Raw genomic sequence first — 26,402 nt, 5'->3', positions numbered from 1 at the left:
AAGCATGACATTTTCACCTTCTAATAGACACTCTATGCATTCCTGTGCAGAGAGGAAGACCGCAAATAATCCCATTCTCATCCATTTCCTCCTCGTTCCTATGTGGAATAAACACAAAGCCATCTCCTCAAATAGAGATGCAAAGAATCAAGATTTTGGGGAAGAAAAAATGGAGGAGATAGGACTATTGCAGCACAGCAAGAAGAGACTCGATAGCAATTTCTGCAAAGTAGTTCAAATACAAATATTGTCAACTCAAGTTAGACCAAGGCAGCACAAGACAATTTGCACGATTTTTAATCTTACTGGAACTGGAGTCAGTGAGCAGCACCAGATTCCATTCAAAAATGTCTTCCTACTTCAGTCAGATTCATCCAGAGAAGATCACTGAGACAAACCAGTGAACAGGAGATATCTGTTGATGTTGAGTCCAACATGAGTAGGAGTTGGCTCCACATTCATTGGACAAGTTACCCACTGGACACTGCATAAGATCTATGCAGTATTCAGGAGAAAAAACTGTGTGAGGGTAGCAAAGGGAGACACTGCATTTCCCCTGGATACAAGCAGCATTTCAGGAAGACTTGCTCAGAACAGTCTAACCCATTACAAATGCTTTTACATTTAAAACTTAGGAAGATAAGGGATAGACTATGATATGTTCTGCAACAGCATAGATCAAGAGTTTAAATATGAATATACAAACACATTTATCACATTGAAGCACTCCTCTTCCAAACTGTTTATTATTAATGCAGAGAAAAGTTTGGATAGACAGCAGCCTCTTCTTTACCTGTACAGACTTTTGACTCTTGCAATTATACAGAGATACAATGGCTTATTTTTTTTACTCATCTCACCTCCAAATCTGCTATTGGTAGGCTCTAGGAAACCAAGAAAATGTGCCAAAAAGCCTCTGCTCTGGTCATCTACCTATGAGAGAGTTGTTACAAAACAACTAGTACCTTTATCATGGTAATCATTAAACAGTATTACTAAGGACCATACTCAGTGACACAGAAATCAGTATGCAACGTTATCATGAAGGCTGTTGTGATTAATCGTCACAGCTGTCTATACAGCTCATGAACAAAGGTGTACAAACTGCACTGGGTCATACAGCTTGTTCAAATCTTCAGTTCACTGCTCCCATTTCCCTTTACTGTACTGTGATGCAATGTACTGCATAGAAGTTACCACAGACAGGAAAGCAGCCAGCATTGCTGCACTTGTCAGTGCCAGAGGCATTATCTACACAAACACCATTTGGTACAAATCACATACATGGGAAAATCACAGCACTGCAGTAGATCATGGACAGGATTTAGTGGACATGGTGACGATGGGTCAGCAGTTGAACTCGACGATCTCAGTGGCCTTTTCCAACTTTAACGATTCTACAATAGTTCTGACAGCTGCATCCCAAAAGGACAGAAGGATCAACTCTTGACACTGGAATAGTGCCCATAGTTGCATCTATATTTAAGCCAGTTGCCTAGATGCTCAGAGACTACTAAGGTGAAGACTGTTGAACCATAAATATTCCCAGACAGTTCTCTTCATGCAGCTGCAAGCAGCCTATCTTGGCTTCATCTACTTACAAGAGACATCCTACAATAGCGCCCTGCAACCCCTATTGCTACCCCAGGTACCTGTTCTGAACTAACGCGTCCAAAGCACACAGACTGCCTTGCTCATGGATGTGCTATGCCCATGACCGCACTCAAGGGGCTTGGAGAAGGAAGTGAACTGATTTGCCTACAAGTTGGGGTTTGGTTGTGAAGAGGGGAAGTTGCCCTTCAAAATAAAACAGAACAACTGTCTGGATTTTAACTGAGCTTTTTCTGTCACGTTTACCCCAAACCCTTCCCACTCCCCTCAATACTATTTTGAAAGACACTAAAGATGACAAGGGTCCTTTCTGAATGCTGAGAGTCTCAAATAGGAGCTTGAATTTGTATTACAAGATCATTAACTGCAACCTGGATTATCTCTGGCTATTCTCTTAATGTTTTAGGTCAAAACACTCCAGAATCATGAGACTCAGTACAGAATAACAACTCCTCAAACCTTTATTAAGGTCTGTAGTTTAAGAACAGCCACTCTGTCAGCTTATCGCTACACCATACAGAATGTCTGAGCATGTTGGCTAGATTTCTGACAGCTGTAAATGCTGCAGAGCTCCAAAGTTCAGGAGAGTTCAAAAGAACCTTAGATTGCATACAAACTTCAGTCACTACACAACTCCTAACATTAATCAGAAATGCTGCTAACTTACCATACAAACATTTTAATTGCTGAAGTTGTTCTCCTCCAAAACAGGGTAAGACAAAAGTAAACTACTCCTTGGTGCTAATCTCCTCCATCAGTCACAATGGGACTTCCATTTATAATTTACATAATAAACTCACTTTCTTAACTGAGACCAAATGTCCACAAGACAAATTGCCCCTCCAGCGAGAGGTCTAATAAAGAAACATAAAAGATCTGCTGTAATACAAACGTTTACAGAAAGTTTGGCAATTTAATTAAAGACAATACAAACACGTGTTCTGAATTCAAATAATTTATGTAAAAGTACATGAATGAGAAAATACCAGCAAGTCAAACCAGGTAACCACATTACCAGATGCACGTTCTTTTCTCCCTAGGGATAACATACAGTAAAAATGAAAATACACTTACATTTTAAGTTACAATAAAATACAGTATTTTAAAATAAACACAATTTCATGTCTACCAGCCCTTTAACAAGAAAAACTCCTGTTAACTCAGGACAAGCTTGACAGAGTAAAAACAGAGTAATACTAAAGCTGCTCAGTAACTCTGAGTGTCTGATTTCCTTTTATTAAGGAAGGAGATAACAACAGAAAAGAAAGAGGAGACTTTTGTTACTGCTCTGTCTTTTCAGTTACATATCTTTAAGACGGTGATCAGAGCAATGGGGGGGGATTACTTTCAACTATAACACCGGGAAACAAAAAAGTCTGTCATTATCAGGAGACATCTTAGGATCAGGCACAAATCTTCTACCTAACATGAAACAATTGCACATCCACCAAAAGAAGTGGACCCCACAGGCAAAGCAAAACCACCTCTACTGTATTCAGGGTTGCACCTTGGCCCCAACAAGCACCTTCTCTCAACCTTCTGAGCCACTGTTTCTCAAATCACGAGTTTCATTTATATCAAATACAGAAACCCAAAAAATCACCTTGATTATAATATCATACAACCACCTGAAACACTCAGGGTTTCTCGTCACGATCATTTGTGTGGTCAGTTGAATAGATACCAAGACGACACACAACTGACTCCGTCGACGGTACCTTAATTCATCAATTCTCCTTAAAGGCATTGGTTGAAGTACAGTAGTTTGACATACAGAAATAGAATGTCATCAATTTACAAGCACAAACCATTAAACAACAGTACGGGATCTTCCCTGCTGTCATTACAAAAAGAATCCTACCACAAGAGCTAACAGCCTTCTGATTATTCTTAAGACCTTTGAGAAAGAGCGATGAAATTACTGTTCCAGTTAGAATGACAGCAAAGAAAGAGGTTTGGTCGCTCCTGAAAGATTCCAATGAAGATGCCAGTATTGCAATGGGAAACAACATTGGAATTCTCATTAAAAAAAAAATAATAATACAAAAAAGTTACACAAAATTGTTTTAATGTGTATTTCAATTAAAAATAAAAAATAAAATAGGAAATACATACAGTTTTTCTAGAAACACACCAGAAACAGAAGTACGGAGGGAGAAAAGTCAGAGTTTAAGGCAAGGCAAACGTGGGAACATCTAAAAGAATAAAATTAAATGAAATTAAAAAAATACAAGCAAAAAAACCTTATTACTGACATACCATAAACCCACTACTGGGAAGTGCATTATTTTCTAACAGGACCATCTTTGTTTTCATTTCATTTTAAAGAAAAGCTTCCCATTTTGAAAATGCAAAGCCAGAACACCTCTGCATTTAATGATTTAGTGTTACTCTTGCCTAGCTCAGATGTCTTTCAGTTTGACAGTTTGGTCAGGATTAGTTTAACACACAAAAGACAGTGTATGCTACCAGGCCTACTCACTTGGAGTGTTCAGAGCCTGCTTCTCACACAGAGATATATCACTGTGACCTTCATTAAAGGTTGGTGTCAAAGTTACAGTACTGCTGTTTAAGGGGCTTCTAGAAATTGGAACGGAGAAGACAGATTTATGGCCAAGAGATAAGCAGTGAGCTCTGTAAAACATACGCATGTGACAGTAAGACTTTGTACAGCAAATAAAAATCATGGGATGGAATTTTCTTTTAAACCATTTATTTCTTGGTTTCAGAAGTGTCAACAAATCCAGTGACAGAACTTTCAAAGTGCCTTGGCTGTGCCTCTTTTTAATGTCGTTTCCAAATGGTACTGAAAGAGGTAAGAAAGCCCCTCTTTAACAAATAGTTATCAGTTTAGCATTGTTATTTGGCAAGTCGGATCCTGAAATTCCCTTGATAAGTGTAATTATAATTTATGAACATATAAAAAAGCACAGTTACATGTGACTGCACTGTCAGATCTATAATACATCAAATAAGACTGCAGAAATAAAAGGCAGGAACAGGAAGAAGGCCTCAAGTCTTTTTTTTTTTTTTTTGTCTTTTTTTTTTCCCAGAAGTCTCACAGCAAAAAAAAAAGTTTAACCATAAATACGACGTTATAATCTGCAAACCAGGTCCTCTAATCCAGACTGACAGCATATTCATATTTGATTGTTTCCTTTATGCCACCCATCACAAACTCGCAGTGCCAATGCTCATTCATATCTTGAAAGGCTCCCCGGCCTTGTCAGCCCCCATTAGCCATTCACTCTTTATTTTGAAGAGAACTTTTTTCAAGACAGAAAATGGGTTTTTGAATTAGGAAATCTGAATTCTTTGATAATACATGAAAAGCTCAGGAAGACAAGCTTAAGGAGCTCTCAACTGAATTCTCAAATTACTGTTTACAAGGAAGAAAAAAGGAAAAACAGCCATTAATATGGAAGTACAGAAGGCAGTGTTAAGACACCACTAGAGATGAACTTGGAAAGGATATTATACTGCGATCACTTACCTTGTCAGGGCATTGAAATGATCACCTCAGGTGACAGTTCAGAGATTCAGAATTTTAAAGAATGCAAACTAGATTGCTGCTGATCACTGAAATATCTGATATAAAGGCAGTACAAAATGAGAGTCGGTGAAGGGCACTCAGCCTTCTTGTGAAGTGAGGGGCTTCAAATCACTCGTAACCAACCTCCTTAATAATCTGCATTGAAGGACCTGATGAACAGCTGTAAATTTTTTGTCATGCAATTACATCTGTTAAGCAACCAATACGCAACTCAAGAGTGTTACTGTCACCCAGGGTGGACTATTAAAGTAATAATCTGTTAAATAATAATGTCAAAAGGGGAAGTGGTAAACATCATTTGCCATAAGTGAAAACACTTCAAAAATGTACATTAAATAGAAAGCTAAATGATATCTTATAAAAAGAAGTACTGAACACAACAAAGCCACAATAAATTAGTGTTTCCGTAAAATGACATGCTGAAGGTTTTGTTCCCAAGTCTATGCATTTTTACTGTCTGTTAATTCCTAAATATTGACAGCATAATTGAGTAATTGAGGTACATTAGTTTACATCTGTATACATCTTGTAAAAACTTTTAATTTTTTTCTTCCAGTTTTTCTTCCTCATCGCCAAAGAACAACAAAGGAAACATTCCTAAAATGCAGCCAATGGTCACTCCAATAGCTTTACCCTAGAGAAAGAGGGGAAAAAATTAAGTTTCTCAGTGATAGGTTATTACTTATTTGTGTATACTACCAACAAAATCAAGAAAGTGGACATTTTGTTCTAGCTATTGGTAGGGAGTCACATTTTCCCTAGCATGCAGACAGTCTATAAGACAGAGACACGTGTATAACCAGCAAAATAAGAAATCCTGTGCTAAAACATAATCCTGTGTGATAAAAGACAATTCTAAATATAGAGGAGAGGAATGACCCACAAGGAGATGCACACATGACAAATAAGTGAGGAGCTCAAGATTCAAAGGGTTAGCATGATGGCCAGGAAGATGGAGAAGGCTAAACAAAATTAAGGCGCAGCTGCAAGAAGCATTCACTGATATCCAGTAATACAAATTATCATCAAGGTCAGAAGTGAGCAACATCACAGTTTGTAAAGGCAAAAGTTGAAGACAAAAAATAAATAATTGGAAAAGATTTCACCATTTAAGTACATAAAAACGTCAACAGAGGAGGAAAGAAATTAAAAGCAATATCTGAAGACGTGTCACCAGCAGCAAATGAATAGCATTGAGAAATTCCATGCAGCAGTAAGTAATAAAAAGACAGGAAAGAAGTGCTAGCATAGAGACTAAGACAATTAGAACTCTTCACACATAAAAGTGCTGTGAGCAAACTGTCATAGAATGGCACTCATGACACAGATGCAGCTTCCAGTAAGAAAGCTTGTATGTTGGACAGGCTAAAAGGCAGCCCACTGACAATACACCACTTCTTCCCTGCTCACTGCCTTCATATATTGCTTCTAGAAGGAGGCTTATTCCTAACTTCTATTGAGAAAGCATTATCTCTATTCCCTCAAATCTGCTTAGTGATTTTCCCACATGAACTTTTGTTCTGGCAAAGTGAAAGAATTACCTCCTTCCTTACTAGGTTTCTAATAATTCACTTCTTTAATCAAAATAAACTAACACTGTCACTGGTGAAGTGGGACTGCCTCAAATGTTTCGATGTTCATGAATGTTTCAATGTTCAATGTTCATGATGTTATAATCCTGAAAATGCATCTGAAAAAGTGAGCGCCCTAAAATTGTAGAAGTTATGGTAAACCCAAGCAGTGAATACTGTTAAATGCTAAGGTTTACTCAGATAAAAGTTAATTTTGTATACAAGCTAATCACAGACCGACAGAAACTAATATATAATAGCACAGATATACAACTAGCAAGCACTTGACAAAGAATGGATAGGGGTTAAGCAACTAAAGGTAATGCTGAGAGCAATGTACCAGACAGCAGACAGAGCTCAGCTAAGGTAACAGCACAGCACACATGCAGTCACTGCAGAGATCATCCATACTAGCAGCCACCTGTGCTTGTTGTGTACAAAAAAAATGCCCAAGCCCCAGATAATCTACTCTGCTGATGCTGATAAAGGCTCACAGCCAAACCTTCCAGGAAATGTTCGCAGTGTTGGTATCTATGAAATACTTAATGGCAAAGGTGACAAAAGGAACTATCATGTATTAGTTTAAACAAAAAGGATCCCCACAAAGGCCACTTGCAGGTTACTTACCAAGTGTGCACTAAGACGTGTTTGCCACATGTCAGCTTGTTTAGGTGTCAGATCAGGGATTGAGAGACCCAGCCGTGAAGCCAAAGCTTCTACATAACCTGCAAGACTGGAAAAATTAGAAACCAAGAACAAATTATTAGCGATATAAAAGTGTCCTCAGGAGAAGATTCTGAACTACCTGAAGCACTGAAAATAGCTTTTCCTTCAGCACACTGATAAAGCCATGGGGAGGTAAATACAGGAAAGTATTCAAATTTCTAACCCTTTTGCAATCAATGTAAATCTATTAATTTTCTTATGCGGTATTTCCAGAAGTTCTTTAAGCAGTAAGACAAGACTGGCTTTAATGTTACTGTACATTACAACAGCTTGCAAGTAACCTTTGCAAGAAAAACTGTTGCACAGCATTCACCCTTTTCTGTAACAAGCTGTTTTATTTGCAGAAGAAAAAATTAGAGGGAAAATGAAAAAAAATAGCTTTGCTTTTAGCATCTACTCAGATTTCCCTTTAAAAGGTGAAATCCATCTGCTTATATGCAACAGAATAAAATACTGAGTTACTGGCAGCAAATAGGTACACCAAGATCTGAAGCTATTCCCTTCTTCTCAGATGTAACACCTATATTTGCAGTTCTTGCTGTATCTCAGAAGGACACTTTTTGTTATATTCACTGATCTGAAAACCTGAGGAGGAAATATTCTGTCACAGAAACACTGAATCACGTTAAACACCAATTCCAAACCCCAATGTTATCACTTGAATATACAATATGCAATAGGAAGAGTTATTCTCCATTATAAAACCACAGCACTACAGTTTTGGCCTCAATAATATAATCAAATGTCATGTGGTTTAATGAAGGACAACTCAAGCTAGGAAAGGAAAACAAAAAAACAAACAAGAAAACACCCACACCAATAAAAACAAAATATCCCACAATTTCAACAGTTTGCATGTTTTAGTTCAGCAGCACCAACACTGGTTACAAAGGAGAAGAAAACATTCTTAAATTCAGACCTACCCCAGTCCAGCTAAATCTGAAACAAGGTTTCCCAAAGCAGCAGCTGGTGACGATGAGAGGGAAGAAGCCAAAATATTAACACCAAATAAAAACAACCAACATCCTCCCACACCCACTGCTGTGGCCCTGGCTCTTATCAGTACATACCACAGAGAAAAACTACAAGCAATTTTATTTTTGAGCTTATCTTTTGACTTCATTACAACTTGGAATAACAGCAGCAGAATAGCGACATTTTTCCTCAGCTTACATAAAGACTTCACAAAAAGATGACCAGAAATTGGCATAAAAACTTTTCAGAGTCAACAACAGCCACATACAGCTGAGTTTCACCCAGGTAACACTGGACACCAAGAAAGCCCTGCAGTGCCTCAAGAGGCACAGAAGCACTGGAAATAGAGCATATACAGCTTTGTTCAGCAAGCAGGGATCATTTCCACACACTGTGGTAGTTTAAGAATAAATATTATATGCAATTGAATATGCAGCACTTTAAAGTTACATGTTTAAAATACATGGTTTCACAGCAGGTCTTATTAATATACATTTGCTTGTGACTGTCTTTCATTGCAATGGAGTACTGCAAATTTCCAGAAGATTAACTAGTTCTGCTGTAAAACTTCCATCCAAGCTATCTGTGTGCTTTCAAGCAGTGCTGCACCTGCAGCTGGTGTGATCATGAGCAGTTTTTTCTCCTACACTGCCAAGGCACAGAAGCAGTGAAGCAGAGCTCATTAGTTCTCGCAAAACACTGGAGAGTAGAGCTGCTTCTGTACCTTACATAGAGGCAGGAAAATCACTGAGAACACTGGACAACACAGCAGAGACATCAAACATCGATCTCCACTTAAAACAGCAAGCAAACAGCCGCTTGCAAATAGGTACATTAATATTAGATCTTGGAGAATTTTAAAGCAATTCCATTACAGAAATTCAAACATATTTTCCCATACTTTCCTAAGTGACCCAGGATTTGGACTTTTAGATTAAAACAAACAAACTCCAAGAATTTCAGAATGTATTTGAACTGAAAACCTATTTCTGCAAATAGAACACACTCTTATTTATTATGAAAGACTACTGCTTCAAGACGAAAGAGGAGCCATTTCAAGCCCCGTGGCCTACTTTTAGTCCAAAATACAAGGATGTGTCATATCAGTCTATGCATACTCCATTTTTATTACTTGCCTGCCATGGTTGAGATTCCTAGGACAACTCCAATTGACAACTCTATTTGGGTTCCCTGGAAAATAAGAGATCTCATTATTTGATAGATATGGATTTAAAAGAGATGATACTAATTAGATTGGTAAAGTATCACTTACTGCTTATGTTAAAATTGAAAGGACAAATGGACATTATTTCTATAAGATCTGCATTACTCTTATACTCCCAGCACACACATCACCCCCTACAACAAGAAGCTACTTCAGTTACTCTTTTAATATTTTACATTATCTCATAATGGCAACCTAATGGCTAAAACAGTAATCTCCATTTCTGCATACCATTTTCTCCACTCTAATCCTTAACACAACTCTGAAAGCAAACTTCCAGAAGTACTGAGCAAGCAGATAAAATGTAGTGTCACATCTCCTTTGTTTTCAGATGAGGAAATGCAAGATCACATGAACTGCAGGATGAAACAGCAACGTGTGGCAGGAGGATAAGAGACAAGGGGTATACTTCAAAACAAGAGGTGCTCCAGGTGGAAATAGAATGACAGAATTGTTCTGGTTGCAATGGGCTTTAAACACCTTCTAGTTCCAAATCCCTTGCCACAGATAAGGTATCCTTCCACTAGGGCAGGTCGCTCACAGTCCCATCCAACCTGGCCTAGAGCACCTACATCCCAGGATGGGGCACCCACAGTTTCCCTTGGCAATCTGTTCTGGTGCATTACCATTTCTAAGTAAAGAATTCCTTCCTTACGTATAATCTAAAGCTACCTTCTTCCAGTTCAAAACTTTTGTTCTATCACTACACCTCCTGACAGTCTCCTCATCATCCTTCCTGTAGGCTCCTCTATATGTCATGGAAGCCCACTGCAAGGTCTACCCAGAGCCTTCTGTTCTCCAAACTCAACAAGCCCAGGTCCCTAAGCCTGTTTTCACAGGAGATGCACTCCAGCCCTCTGAGCAACTTCACGGCCCTCCTCTCTCTGGAGCCACACCAACAGGTCTATGTCTTTCTTATGGTAGGGCCCCCCCAACATGGCTGCAATACTCCAGGGTCTCATGAGAGCAGAGTAGGAGAGAATGACCACCCCTCACCCCACTTGCCACACATTTTTTGATGCAACCTACGACATATGGCTTTTTGGTGCCAGCTCACATTGAGTTTTTCATCCACCAACACCCTCTGAATCCTCCTTGTGAGGTCTGCTCTCTGTGCTTGAGACTGCACTAATCCAGATGCTGGATCATGCACTTGGCCTTGTTGAACTTCATGTTGCTCACACAACCCCTCTAACCTGTCAGGGTCCCTTCTGGATGGCATCTCTTCATTCCAGCATGTCAACTGCACCACAAAGCTTGATGCTGCCAACAAACTTACTGAAGATGCGCCCAATCCCACTGCCTGTACCACTAGCAAAGATGTTCAATAGCACCAATCTCAAAACCAACCCCTGAAAAATGCTTCTTGTCGCTGGCCTCCACCTGCACATCAAGCCACTGACCACAACTCTGAGTGCAATTATCCAATCAATTCCTTACCCACCAAGTGGCCTATCTGTCACACTTATGTCTCTCCAACTTAAAGTCAGGGATGTTGTGCAGGATATGAAATTGTTTTTCACAATAAGGATAGTCAGGGATTGGGAGAGGCAGCCCAGACAGGTTGCAGTCTCTGCCCTTAGAATTTTTCAAGACTCCCCCTAATAAAACCATGAACATTTCGGTCTGACCTTTCAGCCCATCCCACTTGGATCAAGACTTTAGACTCAAGACTCAAAAAGGTCCAAAGCAAGAGCAAGACTAGAGACCTACTGGCTCCTGAGGTCTCTTCCTGCCTGAATTATCTCCTGATTAATATTACACTGTCAATTATAATTCCACCCAAGGAACAGCATCTTTGGTCTTGAATTATCTTCCTGTTTCACCAGCCCACTTCATTTTCCAAACAAATGAACATATTTAAAGAGCATTCATTACTCAGCAACACCATGCTGCATCAATACAAATGAGCATCAACACTAACAATGCTTGCATCACAGGGAATGCAAGAACACTAGAGATCTAGACATAAATACATTAGAATTAGTTGATACAAAACTGCATCAACTACATGATCATAAACAAATCTTGAAGCATGGTTTTAAAAACAAACAAGTTTCTTCCTAATCCATTAAATTTGTTTCAACACGGGCCTTCATAGGACATAACAACCCTTTGCATTCTGCAAAGTCAAAAAAGAGCACAGAAATTTTAATAGAACAACTAAGGGCAGAAACTAGTTGAGTTGATACAGAGGGAAAGGAGTCTTCCTGAAACTGCCATTTAGTACAATATAAATAATATTGGCTTGATTAGGGAATTGAAGAACGAACTTACCGCAGCAATCATAATTGCGTTATCCAAAAATCCAAACCCTACAAAAGGTAACGCATTGTGGAAGAACACTAAAAAAATAAGTAACAAAGAGATCATATTTATAAGGATGCACCAGTACACACAAACAACTGATATGTGAGTTTAATACCACCTTTAAGAGAAACAAAGGCAACACACTGGAAATCCCTCTATGAAGATGGGTATGTATTTGCAAAGCACTGTCTCCAGGTGCTGGCATACTAAACACAGCACTGAGGACAGACAACTTGACACAGCTTATAAAATTAGTTATTTTCACTTTTTTTTTTTCTTTTTAATTCAAAATGCAGCTATTTAGTTTTTCCCCCATTTCAGATAGGATCGATAATCACATTTTATAAACTTTCAGAGATGCAAACATGAGGGAAGAATGAAGAGTGAAAGAACTTCACAAGCAGGTGAAAAGAAACCATCAGGGCTCTCCTCTGCGTTTACTTCTCAAAAACATCATGAATCCATTACCACAAAAACTGATGTTACACAACACATTTCATGCTCAGGTATTTGAACACGTATGGTCTTCATTAACAACCCTTTAATAACATATACCTTCTTAAATGTACACATAAAAGACTAAAGCGTGGAATGTATGAACTATTCCTTTTTTTAAATAGCAGGACAAAAAGCCCCAAAAAGCTACCAGCAAAGAAAGCACACAAATAGGTGGCAAAGGCTTTCAAGATGTGTGTACCTAGCTGTAACATCTCTGGATGTGGTGCTCAGGGATTTGATTCTAAGAACACGGATCATATTTGCAGTGAAGCTGACAGAATTTTAGAATCCATGGGGTATGCAAAGGGGAAATATATATATATGTATGCGTAAATACCTACAAGTAGAAAATATCTGACTAAATGCATTTGCTCTGACAGAGTTTGAAGTCATAAAAATAAAATGACTTGGAAGAGGAATCAGAATTAGAAAAAAATATATATATATATGATTTTATAAAGAAGACCAAATCTACTTCCAATTTCTGTATAATTTTGCCCCAGCATCAGCTTATTTAACATCTATGCAACTCAAAGCAAGTCGGTAGCTTTAAGCTTAAAAAGAAAACAAAAATCCTCAAGGTTCTACAGCAGCAGTGCAGCTTGGCTTACGCTAACAGCATTTGCTGCTGGCTTTGAAAAGTGCTCTTTTGTTTGGGCTTTCTGTCCTACTTTCATCAAATGGCACAGAATTCTCTCACCAGATGAGGCGTTATGAAATAAAGCGCTGCAGGTGCTTGCTTTGGTTTTCTTCTACTCTGCAGTAGTACAGGGATGAGGACAGACCAATGGCTTGTAGGAGAAAGACGAAGCAACTCAAACACAAGGACTGCACAGCACTGAACCACACCCAGTAAATACTCTTATTTTACCATGTCTCAGTTGTCCTGGAGATGGTGGTGCAACCTCCAACTTCTCTAGAGAAGTCAAAACGAAATGAGAAAGTTAGCTAGTTCATCACATACTCAGTTTAATATATTATAAAGCATTCAATTTAGTAGCAGACAAAAAGTAGCTCTGTTACATTTTTGTTATTTTTATAATAGGTACTATGATATTAAAAGCCAAAAATCTCCTCAACTGACATTACAAGAGTAAACTAGCATTTGTAACTGACTATGCCAAGTAGCAGCACACACCAGAACAGCCCACTACCAGAAGGCATCTTTATTGCAGGATTAAACAAATAAATTAGGAAAAAAACAACAACACTGAAGTTAGTTAAAAAAAAAAATAATAATAATCTAAAAAGAACTCTATTTTAGTATTTGTTTTCAAGGGTTCTCCAAGCATGCAGCAGAAAAACTTTGTTCCTCTAGACTGCAAAAAGAAAACGTTACCGTTTCTGTTCTGAGAGCAGGCGGCATTTCACAGCTAGTATGAGAGAACAAACAAAAAACACTACAACATTTGAGACCACTGACTTTGGCAATAACAATTCCACTTTGGTCACTCGTGCAATGAATGTTTGAGGTATTGTGGACTTAAACTACAGAGCTTAGAAGAACATCATTCCTGAAGCTGCCTGAAGGAAGCTAACGCTGTGCAGCTGAAGTGCACAGAATGCGGCACCCACAGCTCCGCTTCACAGCACCCATCTGGGGAAAAGGGAGAGAAAACAAGCAACCTTCCAGCTTGCTCCTACCCTACATGTAGATTTTAAGCATATGCCTCCTCTTCTAAGGGAGGGGAAAAAATAATGCTTCAACAGCTTCCGGCATAATGGACAAGTTGCCTTTGATTAGTAACTTCTTCAGGGAAAGGTTAAAAATGGCAAAACACAAGAGGAGCCCACACCACTATCCCAAGTATTTAAATTGTATGTGTGACAGCAATGGTAGCTGGCATGAAAAAACAATGCTGCAAACAGGCTGTAAAGCGTTTGGGCATCACTGAGCCAGAGCTGCACTGATCACAGTGAGTGGCCCTGCATCCACATGGGCTGCTGCTCTCAAAGCTACTGTAAAGGAAAAAACAATACACGCACTTAAATTAATGTCATGTGAAAATAAATTGGTTAGACATCATCAGCATTCAGCCAACCAGGAGACTGACTTCCAAATGAATCCAATTCCTTTACAGTCCTAAAGCTGAAAAAATTTTCAAGGTTAAAAAAACAAACAAACAAACACAGAATCATAAACACTGGAAAAGACCTCTAAAGTTATCTGGTCCAACCACCTACCTATCACCAATACTGCACACCAAACCATGGCCCAAAGCGCTACATATACACTTTCCTTAAACAGCTCCAGGGATGGTAACTCCCACACCTCCCTGGGCAGCCCATGCCAATGCCTCATCACTCTTTCTGAAAACAAATTTCTCTTAATAGCCAACCTGGACCACCCTGTTGCCGTGTGCTTGAGGCCATCACCTCTCACCCTATCGCTGATACCTGGCAGAAGAGGCCGACCCCCACCTCACCACAACCTCCTTTCAGGCAGTTGTAGACAGCAATAAGGTCTCCCTGGAGCCTCCTCTTCTACGACCAAACAACCTCAGTTCCCTCAGCTGCTCCCCATAAGATTTGTGCTCCAGACCCTTCACAGCTTTGCTGCCCTTCTCTGGACAAACTCCAAGGTCCCAGTGCCCTTCTTGTTGTGAGGAGCCCAAAACTGAACGCAGCACTGGAGGTGCAGCCTCATCAGAGCCAAATACTGAGGGACAATCACCTCCCTGCTTCTGCTTCCCTTCAGCTTTCCTGGCTGCCAGGATTCTATTGGTCTTCTTGGCCATCTGGGCACACTGCTGGCTCATGTTTAGCCAGCTGCCAGCTAACATGCCCAGATCCTTTTCCTCCACGTAGCTTTCCAGTCACTCTGCCCCACAAGCCTGTAGTGCTGCCTGAGGTTGTTGTGACCAAAGTGCAGGACCCAGCACCTGGTCTTGTTGAACTTCATCCCACTAGCCTCAGCCCAGCTATCCAGCCTGCTCAGAAGGCTCTGTAGAGGCAGTTCAACATTTCCTGCCATACTGGTGTCATCTGCAAACTTACTGAGAGTGCACTCGATTCCCTCATCCAAACCACTCACAAAGATTTTAAACAGGCCTCAGCATGGACTCCTGTGGAACACCACCCAGGACAGCTGGATTTAACTCTACTCACCTCCACTCCCTGGGCCTGGGCCTTCAGCCAGTTCTTTACCCAGCAAAGGCTGTATCAGTCCACACGGGCAGCAAGCTATTCCAGGAAAATACTTCCAGGAAAAAACACAGTGTCAAAAGCTTTGCTGAAGCCTCAGTAGACTACATCACCTTTCCTTCATCCACCAAGCAAGTCACCTGATCATAGAAGGAGATTAGACTGGTCCAGAAGGACCTGCCTTTCATGAACTCCAAACAAGCTGCTGAAGAGCTGCTTCCATCTGCATTAGATGCAAACTATCCAAGCCCCACAGACACAGCCACTTGGACCTAGCAGACAAGTGAAAAAAGCACAACCTGTATACTAGGGAAACTCACAGACATTTCCTTCCCCCCAGAAAACAACATGGGAAGCTCAGGGTGGAGACAGGCCCAAGGAGCAGCTTGTGGGTACCAGCAGGGAGCCCTGAAAGAACATGTACATGCTGCATGCAGCACTGGTGGCCCACAGTCAGAAAAAGCCATGCTACAAATCTCAGCTGTTGTTCAGGAAGGATGGGACCTGTTTTTCCAACACAAACTTCTGCACCTGGCTAGAACTGGCCTCACTCCATCCATTCAGGGTAGACACGCATTTACAGGAGCATGGAATGAGCAGGTTCTGTACAAATCACTGCTGTCATTTCAGAAGCTTTTCTCAGAGAACAGAAAAAAAAAAAAAAAAAAAAGCAATTCTTAGAGCATTTGCTAAAGTCAGAGGCACTGTGAAAACAAGAGGTTTACTGAAGGTCACTGCTTCCCAGAGCTCCTGAACCCTCAAGGGTGGCCAGGAAAGCAAAGCCATGGTCCTCACATTTCTGTTAAAGCTTCCCTCATGTCCTCTCTTTTCATCTTTCTGGATGTTGGGTAAGGACAAAATCCCAAAGTGCAGAATTCAAACAGGAGGTCACAGGCTGCTGCCCTTCCTGCTCCCATGGGAAGCCATTACAATGACCAGTGTGGTTCCTGTCCTGAGGCTGCCCTCCAGACACAGGGATCTTGAGAAAAATCCATAACGGCACACAGGCTCCTTGCAAAGACTCCCTTTGGCTCTAAAGACGTGGCATCTTTTGTAGCTTGCCTAATTTTAATCTGTGGTTGTGATAGCCAGTTAGTTATGATAAGCCCCAAGTAAAATATTATATAGAATACCCAGAGTTTGAAGGGGCCCATAACGATCACCAAGTCCAACTCCTGGTTCCACACAGGACTGCCTAAAACTCACACGGTATATCTGAGAGAATTGTCCAGACACTTCTGGAACCCCAGCAGCTCGGGGCTGTGCCCACTGCCCTGTGCAGCCCATTCTATCCCCACCACCCTCTGGTGCAGACCCTGTCCCTGACTCCCACCCTCCCCTCCCCTTGGCATCTCCATGCCGTTCCCTCAGGTCCTGTTGCTGTCACACAGAGCAGAGCTCAGCGCTGCCCCTCCGCTCCCTGTGAGGAGCTGCAGCTGCCATCAGGCCTCCCTCAGCTCCTCTGCTCCGGGCTGAGCACACACAGGGCCCTCAGCTGCTCTTCGCACATCCCCCCACTCGACTCCTCTAGATCCTTCGCCATCTTTGTTGTCACAAATCACCCTGTCGATCTGGGGTACTGATACAGAAGATGAAAAATTATTTGGTTTATCAAGATGTACAGAGCTCCTGAACATCAGGCTTGTGGACTTAACTACCACTGATCTCATCTGAGCTTGACATCACATGGCAGTCTACATAATTACATCCTCTCTGGTGTAGTCAGAAAGCTATTAAACAGCCAAAATGCAGTGCATAATTTATTTCAGAATCTTATTACCAAAAGGAGTAGCTGAGGACAATTGTTTGGGGACAGAAAAAAGTAAATCAATCCATAAACCCATGAATAATGGAATTTTAACACTCACATTAACTACAAATGACACAAGACCTCAGAACGCAAACAGAGACTGGCTGGGGATGCTCTGAGCTGGAGGGAAACTGGATGACAACAGTTTGGGAAGGAGCAGAGCTGAGCCAGCGCAGGCTGAAGGGAAGGAGGGTGAAAATCTCTTCATCAGCATAACCTGTTTCCGTAGAATTCCTGCTAAATCCCCATTTTGAGGAGGGAGGTGCCTCGGGAGCTCTTGCATAGGTAACATCTTCCTGCTGTGACCTTAAGAACTTGTTTTTACGAAGAAAAAAACTACATGAAAATAAATGTTTGTTGGCATCAAAGCCAATACCACTTCCAATACCGCCTCTTTAAAGAGCAACATACTTTCCAACTCTGCACAATGTGAAGGCAGCAGGTGAACATGTCTCATGAAGAACTAATAAAATGCTTTCAAACAATAAAAAAAAAAATATAAGAAAAAGCAATTCTAGCAACCCCTATTCTGGAAAGCATTTCACAGTATATTTATTGCAAGCTGCTTTCAAGGCTAGGCAAATAGAGGAAAAAAGTCTTTGGAGAGCTCAGCTGAGGAAATATGCCCTTCAGCTGTTGTACATGAGGGAAAAAACACTGAGAGCACAAAGCCCATTTTCAACAGCTGAATTTAGGCAGAATTCAACAGCGCGGAATGTGCACGTCTGGGGAGAGAAAAAGCCCAAACCAAAAGCACAGAAGCATCCAGTCCTGAAATTCAGGGCAGCCACTGGGCAGCTCATTCTGTATCACTCAGTAAAACAGACATCAGAATTCATCTCAGCACAGAAGGAATAAAATGAAATGGCTGAGTAAGTAACGCTGCTTTTTCAAATTGACATTCATTACCCTCAATTCAGTTATAAACCAAGGTTCAAGTGCCATGCAGGTCACAAGTCCTGAATTAGCAAGCCTGCTGAGCAAGTAAAGGAATTAAAACTCTCTTAAATGTGTCCTAAATCCTTTTTGATTTTTACAGTATCACCTTTTTGCTAAATGAATACTTTATTTTCAAACAGAACCAGAGGGGGAATATAAATCAGACGACATAAATAATATCACTTATCCACAACACAGTCCAAATGCAACAGCTTAAATCAACTCCGCCAATTGTAGCCAATTTAAACCAAGATGGTACCTGCCATTTAGTTGTAAGGTTATTATTATTCTCTGACAAAAGCCTCAATCTCATTACAGGGGGGGATTATTTTTTCCTCTCTGTTAAAAGCATTAGCATAGTTTTATGAATTATCTGTCTTTTAAGATGTGGAATACAAGGGAACCTGCAGGCCTAAAGGCGCGTATTGTTAACATTCAATTCAAACCTCAGCTAGCACTGCAATAAAGTCTTACAGCAAAATCTGTCAGCCACCTAAGGGCAGGACACAGCAGGCACCATGGCTTGGGCTGCTCTATGAAGGAATGTGCTACAGCTGAGCACCATTAAATCTAAAACAAATCTATGAAGCGCTTTATAGTTCAAACTGTGACCTGCTTTTTAAGATGAATGAAGGTGGTATGAGGGAGGAATGCAAACAATATTAATCATTGAGAGCTATAACAATCTCACCACAAGGCATTTCTCTTCTGAAAGTTAGGGATTTTCAATTGGATGCTCATAATGTTCCAATAGGAAACAACAATCCAAAAGCTGACACCAGAGGGGAAAAAAAGAATCTCCATCATTTGTTGTTACTCACAAATGGTTTCCTGTTACTACAGCAATTAAGCCATGAAAGGATGCTGACTCGTGCAGTGCTAAATATACATTCTGCTGCTAGCCAGCTCAGTCACATGCACACTACAAAAGTTTAGTAAAGCACTAAGCGATGAACAGGGGACACAAATTGTTTTCCTGTAGTACCTGCAGAAAGATAACCGTGTCCAAACAAGCATGCACATATGGCACTGCGGGCATTAAAGACCAATCTACACTCCCCCTAACGCTGCAGAAAATCACACAGGAATCACGTTTCATCTCCCCCCCCCCCCCCCCCCCCCCTTGAAAACCTGGTAGGAGAAGAGATGATGACATTTATTTGAAACCACTGCTCCATCTAGCAGAGTGTTTGCTGAACAGAGCCTGCAGAGTGCTGCAATCAGCAGAACTGACACATTTAGCAACAGAAATGTACATCACTGCTCATCGGATACTGGACAGTACAGGTTTAAGTACCACAGAACTTCGTTTCAGCTCCAGCTCCAGTGCTTGCTGGACATTCATCACCGAACAATGGGAGAATGCAATTCATTCATCCTTTTAGCCTTCCCAAGCATGTAATGCGCCATACCGTTCTAAAGATGTTTAACAAAGCACAGATCTAAAGTGGAAATCCTGTCGCTACATCTAAGAGGGAGCATAAAATGGCAACAGATACCCAGAAATCCAACACCACCTTCAGCACTGAGACATTTATTCCTGCCCTTAACTATCAGCATCTCATCAACTCCAGTTCAGTCCTTCATTTGCACTCCAGTAGGTTCATACCAAAATATGCTTTGCTTTATCATGTCCCAAACCACAGCTGCAAATTGTGTGAAATAAGATGCCTACCTCAAGATTCAAGGAGGAAAACCAGCTAAAATGATGACTAGGTAGAAAGGGCTTGCAGTTTGTAATAGAGATGCAGGATAAGGATAAACATTTTGGAGAGAAATGGAAAAGAAAAACAGCTCAAGTGTTTGTACAGAAGTACCAGAAACGTGGGATGTATCACTGCTGGAGAGTCGATACGAACAAAACATGGTATACTGATCTGCACACAACAGAATTACATTATATATTATTTAACAAAGAATAGTACAAACATAAGGAGGGACAAGAATGCTGCCAAGAAACAAGCTTTTGTAGCAAATCCCAACTGCAGTGAGCCATCCAGAGTCCCAGTTCTTTGCCACAGAAAGGTAATTTCATTTGCAGAAGCGTAACACCCATCATTCCAAATGGAGGTTGGGTTTTTCTCTCCCCACCCTGTGTCAAAGCTCAGGGACTTCAATGAGTTCCCTGGGGCTAATGGAGGGACATTTCTCAGTTGCACAGCAAATTCTTCCCCCAGCATTATTACTTCCACCAGCAACAGCAGAAAAAGACTGGATAAATACCTCAACATTAGAGTGGAATTAAACTAATCCAAATATACCCTCCTAACCGTGAGGTGATGTTCTGGCTTCTCTGCCAGCTTTGTTTTTTTCTTGTGCCTCTCTGGTTTCAGGTAAAGTATCCATCCATTACTTCACCGCTTTTCAGCTGAGCAGAGAAGTAGCTCAATAACAGCACAGAACCAGAAGAAAGATCAGAGCATTTATGCGTTATCACCGTGCACCATCAGTTTTAAGATACCCTTCATAGCAGTTTCACTTCAGAGGATAAGCAAAACTGTTCTGCGGGATACCACAAAAGATTTGTTAACAGCAGTTATCACAGCCCTAAGCGCAGCCAAAAAGATTCAATCTAGTGCAGGGCTTTTGTCACCTTGTAAAAAAGGAGCGTGAGGCATCACTGTTGTGACTCCCAAGCAGTGACTGTTCATGAAATACCCACAGAGGTACAGGCATAACTATGAGATCCTTTATTTAATGATGCATCCCCAGTTCCTGGGCTTGAAACAAGACCTGAGAAGTTGAGAGATGAGTTTATTCCATCCCAGGGAGGTGGTTGAATCGCCATCCCTGGATGTGTTTAAGAGCCGTTTGGATGTGGTACTCAGGGATATGATATAGCAGAGGTTTTTTAGAGATGGGGTACTGGTTAGGCTGCGGTTGGACTTGATGATCTTCAAGGTCTTTTCCAACCTGGGTAATTCTATGATTCTATGATCCTACCCCTCCCAGGTAGGCAAGTGATTGCCATCAGCCCGTGGTGCACCAGAGGACCAGGGCAGCTCTCCTTCTGCCCCAGCACCACCACAGCATCCCAGTGATGGGGGCTTGTGCCCCATACAAGCAGCAGCAGCAGATCAGGTCCATGTTACCATATACTTTTTTTTTCCAAGGTATCCACTGTTGTTACTGTTATTCTCAGGTAAAGAGTGCTGGCTTTTGCCTTTTGCAGTACGCGGGGGTCTTGAAATCAGAAAAAGCTCCTTGGTTGGTACTCAGAGAAATGCAGAGCAATGCTCACCACTGGAACAAATCCAAGGCTGGCAATAGCAGCACTTCCACAGTACCTGGTACCCACAGCATCAGCACCCGTGGTCCTGTAGACAGCAGCATCCAAGCAACAGCCCTCACCATACACAGGCAGTTACAGCAGGGCAGGACAGAAGCTGTTAGTCTGGTGGGCTTGGTGGGATGATTTTTCCCTCTTTTCAGATAATGGCACCATTATATTTACAGAAAATGGAAGAAACCGCTATTATCACTATGCATCAGCCTGCTGGTAAACCTCATTCTTTGCCAGAGGACAGCCTGCAGTACAAAGACTGTAAAAGTAAGAGTCTCTCTGAAATCACTTCAAATGCATACAGAGTTTCTTGCTTTTCATCTACACCAGAATTAAAGCAGGTACCCAGAACAAGAGAGGGAGAGCAGACAGAAAAACAGAACAGCATTCACTCAGTTACAGACTCACAACAAGTAAACACAATGCCGCTGACTTTTCACTGTGTTGTGGCAGTAGAAAAAGAAACTATGAGCTCCCCAGAAGTCCTTAAGAAACCTTTGATAGCCATCACAAACCTCTGATACTTATCAGCAAAAAAAACCAAAAAACCAAAACAAAGCACTGAAAGAAACTGCTGACAACATAAATTCCAGCCATAAATTACTCTTGGGTAACAGCTACCTCTGTATATTAAGTGTTCAATAAATACGAAACACAGTAGCAATTAACCTAGTCTTAACCTACTGCTGAATGCAGCCCTGTGCATTCAGCACCTGAGTGCCTCCTTCCTGCGTACCTGACTGTGCATGGTCAAAAACCAACCTGCAGTATCAGCTCTCTTTGGCAAACAGCTGCAGCACTGAGTGTTGGACAGTGTGAAAACAGACAAAATACAGTTTACATAGAATCCCAAAACATTTTCTCTTGGCTTTTATAGGATAAGAGTACAGAGTATCTGCCGGGTTGATGCACAGCCCCTGATTCTGTTATTTCTTCTGTACATGATTTTTAAGTCCTACCAAAATTTGTTTTTTACTCTATTCATGAGAGTGATCCGACATGACTAAGATTGTTGGTTATGTAAAGAAAGTCATGAGTAAGGAAACAACAACAAAGGAGGAGTAAAGCTCAGTAGTCTATAAGAACAGCACTGGCTGACTTAAAGGCAATTGCTTGAAATATTTAAGAAAAAATAAGAGGGAATTTTTTCTCCTGGGCAGTGTTTCTGCAGACTTCAATAACCATCAGCCCTTGCCCCGGAGGATTAACCAACCCAGTTCCAAGTGCACATATGCAGCTCCCAGCAGCAGAGCTAACTCAGCCCAAGTGACACCACTGCAAGGTAGAGCTGTGCACACAATCCCCCCCTAAAGCTGTGCTGGGACTTGCGCTTCATGAAGTACCACCAATCAGATCCATCTGTCTATTCCCAATGCTGTTCAACTTTCCCTTGAAACTAGCTAACGGCAATCTGATTTTGCTGTATATTTCAACTTTGCCCACTTTTTCTAATCTTTTCTTCGTAACAGTTTCAACTGTAATAAAACAGCAAACTCCTGTAAGTGCTGAAGTTGCATCTTCCACCTGCTAATCTGTTTGATAATTATTAATAATCAACATAAAATCACAGCCGAATCCTTAAGGATTTCTGCACACAGAACAAGCCCATTTTCCACATGTGAGGAAATAAGCAATCAATTTCACAGTTTTCCTCCTGGCAGTGGAAAGCAGCCTCTACTACGAACTGCCTGTATCACTGACATATCAGTAATGCCAAGGCTTGCTAGAGAACTGGATCACATTTGTGCTCCTCCTATCTGTTTCATGCTATATGATGAGGCATGAATGCCTCTGGCATCATTCCCTCTCCTTGTTCCCATGTGCTGTTCCAAATTCAGCCTCTCCTCCTGCAGGGAGGATGGGGAAGGGCTTCAGCAGCCAGCAGTACTGGGAGAAGCAACCCTGAAGAGACAGCAGAGGAAGGGGAAGAGAGACTGCTCCCTACCTATATACAAGAGGTCAGGGGAATATGAAGTCAACAGTGCTCTCCAACGTCATTACAAGTACTTGAGAAGACTAAAAACCAGCCGTTTTCTCACTAGTGCAAGTCTCCTTAATGTGCTGCCAGGGACACAGAGCTGCTGGAAGGACGAGAGGAACTCCAGCTTGAGGCAGGAGGTCCTCACTGGCACCTTCCAGGAGAAAATAAGATGGATGCTGAGGCCCATTCACATTGCTGCTGCAAGGAGTGATTTGGTTATTTTTCCCCTTACGTTCCTAAATTCCTTCTTGATCAGAGGACTTGCCCTTTGCTTAGTACTTGTCCTCAGCCACCAGCACAGCCAGACCTACAGAAAATGACTGTGGCCAGCATGGAATTTAGCCACAGTGTGGCCACTGGTTAAAAAAACACAAGATATTGAGTTTAGTCTCTTATTCTTGAACAGAGGTTTGTTTCACATTCGTGACACCGTATCTTTACTTGAGCTCTGTTAAAAAACAAAAATCAGCCCACTGTTGGGACTTAATGAAATAATTATTTGCAATGTGAACCTTGAAGCTAATTGTATGTAAAGGAGCAGCTGGTAACGCCATCAGTTAGTTCCATACACATTTCTCTCCAGTCTTCCATGAAACTCAACTAAGGCAGTAAAACAATTTCTACCTACTCTGTTTGCCATGAAAAATGGCATAATATACTAATGGAGACCAATGACTTGCACCCTGAACATAATGTTATACTGGCCAGCATTAAGGAAGGGATGGATCAGTGCACACAGCCAAAAGCTACAGAGAACAAATGATTTGAAGTTATTTTCACAGTAAAAGTAACTTGAAATCAATGCTATTTACAAGTAAAACCACAGCAGGGTGAAATGGAACATTATCTGTTTCCAGTAAGGATTTGGACGTGAAGAAAATATAGAGCCGTGCAGCAAGAGAACTTTGCATACACCAAGAAGCAGAAAGATTTCTGCGGCACAGATGAGAATCACTCACCTGTATCCCCTCCCAATCAAGCCTCGAAGCCTCTCAGAAGGTCTGGGGAGACTCACTAGTGTCCAGCTGCCAGGTTCTGGACTATCTGAGAAGTGAGCTCCAGGGACCAAAACCTGGGCCCCTGCTGACACCCACAGCACTGCTTCCTCTCAGCTGTTCTCCCTGTAGAAGCCTCTCCATTTTTTTTTAATGTTTTAGAAATGAAAAGGTTTTTCTAAGACTGTGTCCTTCCCGCAGGTCAAGTAGGAGCCTTCAACTGTGACTGCAGCCACATGGAGAGGCAGGACTTGACTCTGGAAATGCCTCATACCTGGCACGGACACAGGAAAGTCTTTTCCAAAGCAACTGCTCTGCAAACTAAAGTACAGGCAACAACACCCTTAAAAGCTACCAAGTATTTAGCAAGGAGGTTGAGCAAAGCTTCTGTCTCTGGGTAAAAGCAGCAAGAGAGAAAACAAAAGAAGCCACTTGCTCCTAATGACTGTTTTAAGGTGGAAGGTGAGCTGCCACCAAGTATGCCCCATCTTCAAACAGGTAACAATGTGATCTTCCCAAGCTTCCACTTGCCCCTTTTTAAGAGATAAACCTGCAGGTTGAAATAATGAATCTATGATTCTATTCTAATGTAATTCTATGATTCTAAGTGACATGCTGGATCTGCTAAAAGCTAAAGCAGTCATTTGTAATGATCAAATAGGAAAAAACAACAACAACCAACCACCAAACAAGGTGTAGTATGTATAAGACAGGCTGCGTATCAGGGGGCATTATGGCAGCAGGGGTGAATTATTAATAATCATCATACAAATATTTAAGAATGCAAAGTAAATGAGCCCCCCCCCCCCTTCCCCACAAAGATACACCAGTGATTTCATATCCCTCAGTTCTGAATGAGATATGAACTCCACTGGATTAAGAATGTACGTTGTCAGCTTCATCTTAAATAAACTCACCACGTTTGAGGAAGCAAGAGCCTGCTTGAGGCACAGGTTAGTCACATCCCCAGAATTCCAAGAGGCAAGCTGACGTTAAAGGAGGTTAAACAACTACACAGCAGTGAAATGACAATAAGAACATTCACTTTCCAGTTTCTGAAATAGTGCCACGACAATTTAAGGGAGGAAGGAAAGGAGCAGGTGGTGGCGCACAACAACTCTCACACACATTCAGCTTCACCAAGTCTGAACCATTTATCAGCAAAAATTAAACTGCATTAAGGAAATCCACAACTGCTTCCTTAATTACTGTTTGCATTATACACTTATCTCAGCTTTTCCATTTACTTTATCTTTTTATAATATAAGGGCTTTTAGTTGCATGGCTAAGTTTTAAGCAGTTTCTTTCAGAAATGGATGTCATGTTCTTCTAATATGGACTATACACCAAATCAGTACCTGTGTTCACAGGATATACATGGAAAGATAACTCATCACCAAAGGCTTTGAGCTGTTTAGCAGGTAAAAGTTGCATTTTAAGTGATCTTTCTGAAAAAGAGCTGAGTTTTCATTTGGACAATCTTCTCAAATCTCACCTTCCTAGAGCATTAAATACAGCAAATGGAAAAGAACTATGGCAACCACATAATTCTGAGGCCGAAGTCATTATGATCATATTATACAGACTGAAGTCCCAAATTTATATTAATATAAATAAGCCAAACCTGAGCACTTAGTTGTTGTAGCAATACATGCCAACTGCATCAAAACAAGCAAGCAGAAAGTCTGTCAAACAAGCAGCTTGCTGGCTGTATGCAACGCCACATCTTAGTAACACACTTCTAGCTTTTAGCTTTTTACTGTACCAGAAGTACTGCTCGG

At 41.1% G+C, this 26,402-nt stretch overlaps 1 protein-coding gene across 1 annotated transcript in view; it reads right to left on the bottom strand.

The window, feature by feature from the left end:
- Positions 1-2,550: 2,550 nt before the first annotated feature.
- TMEM65 (transmembrane protein 65) overlaps positions 2,551-26,402 on the bottom strand; it is a 31,267-nt gene continuing 7,415 nt past the window's right edge. Inside the window, exons 2-7 of the mRNA XM_072329212.1 lie at positions 13,341-13,385; positions 11,939-12,006; positions 9,573-9,627; positions 8,385-8,427; positions 7,363-7,468; positions 2,551-5,798 (exon numbers count right to left, since the gene is read on the bottom strand). Coding sequence (XP_072185313.1) covers positions 5,703-5,798; positions 7,363-7,468; positions 8,385-8,427; positions 9,573-9,627; positions 11,939-12,006; positions 13,341-13,385 — 413 coding nt within the window. The 3' untranslated portion in view covers positions 2,551-5,702. The remainder of the gene's footprint in view (positions 5,799-7,362; positions 7,469-8,384; positions 8,428-9,572; positions 9,628-11,938; positions 12,007-13,340; positions 13,386-26,402) is intronic.

The sequence above is a fragment of the Excalfactoria chinensis genome, chromosome 2 (genome assembly GCF_039878825.1).
Source record: "Excalfactoria chinensis isolate bCotChi1 chromosome 2, bCotChi1.hap2, whole genome shotgun sequence".
NCBI lineage: Eukaryota > Metazoa > Chordata > Aves > Galliformes > Phasianidae > Excalfactoria > Excalfactoria chinensis.
This window is presented reverse-complemented; position numbering and strand designations above follow the sequence as displayed.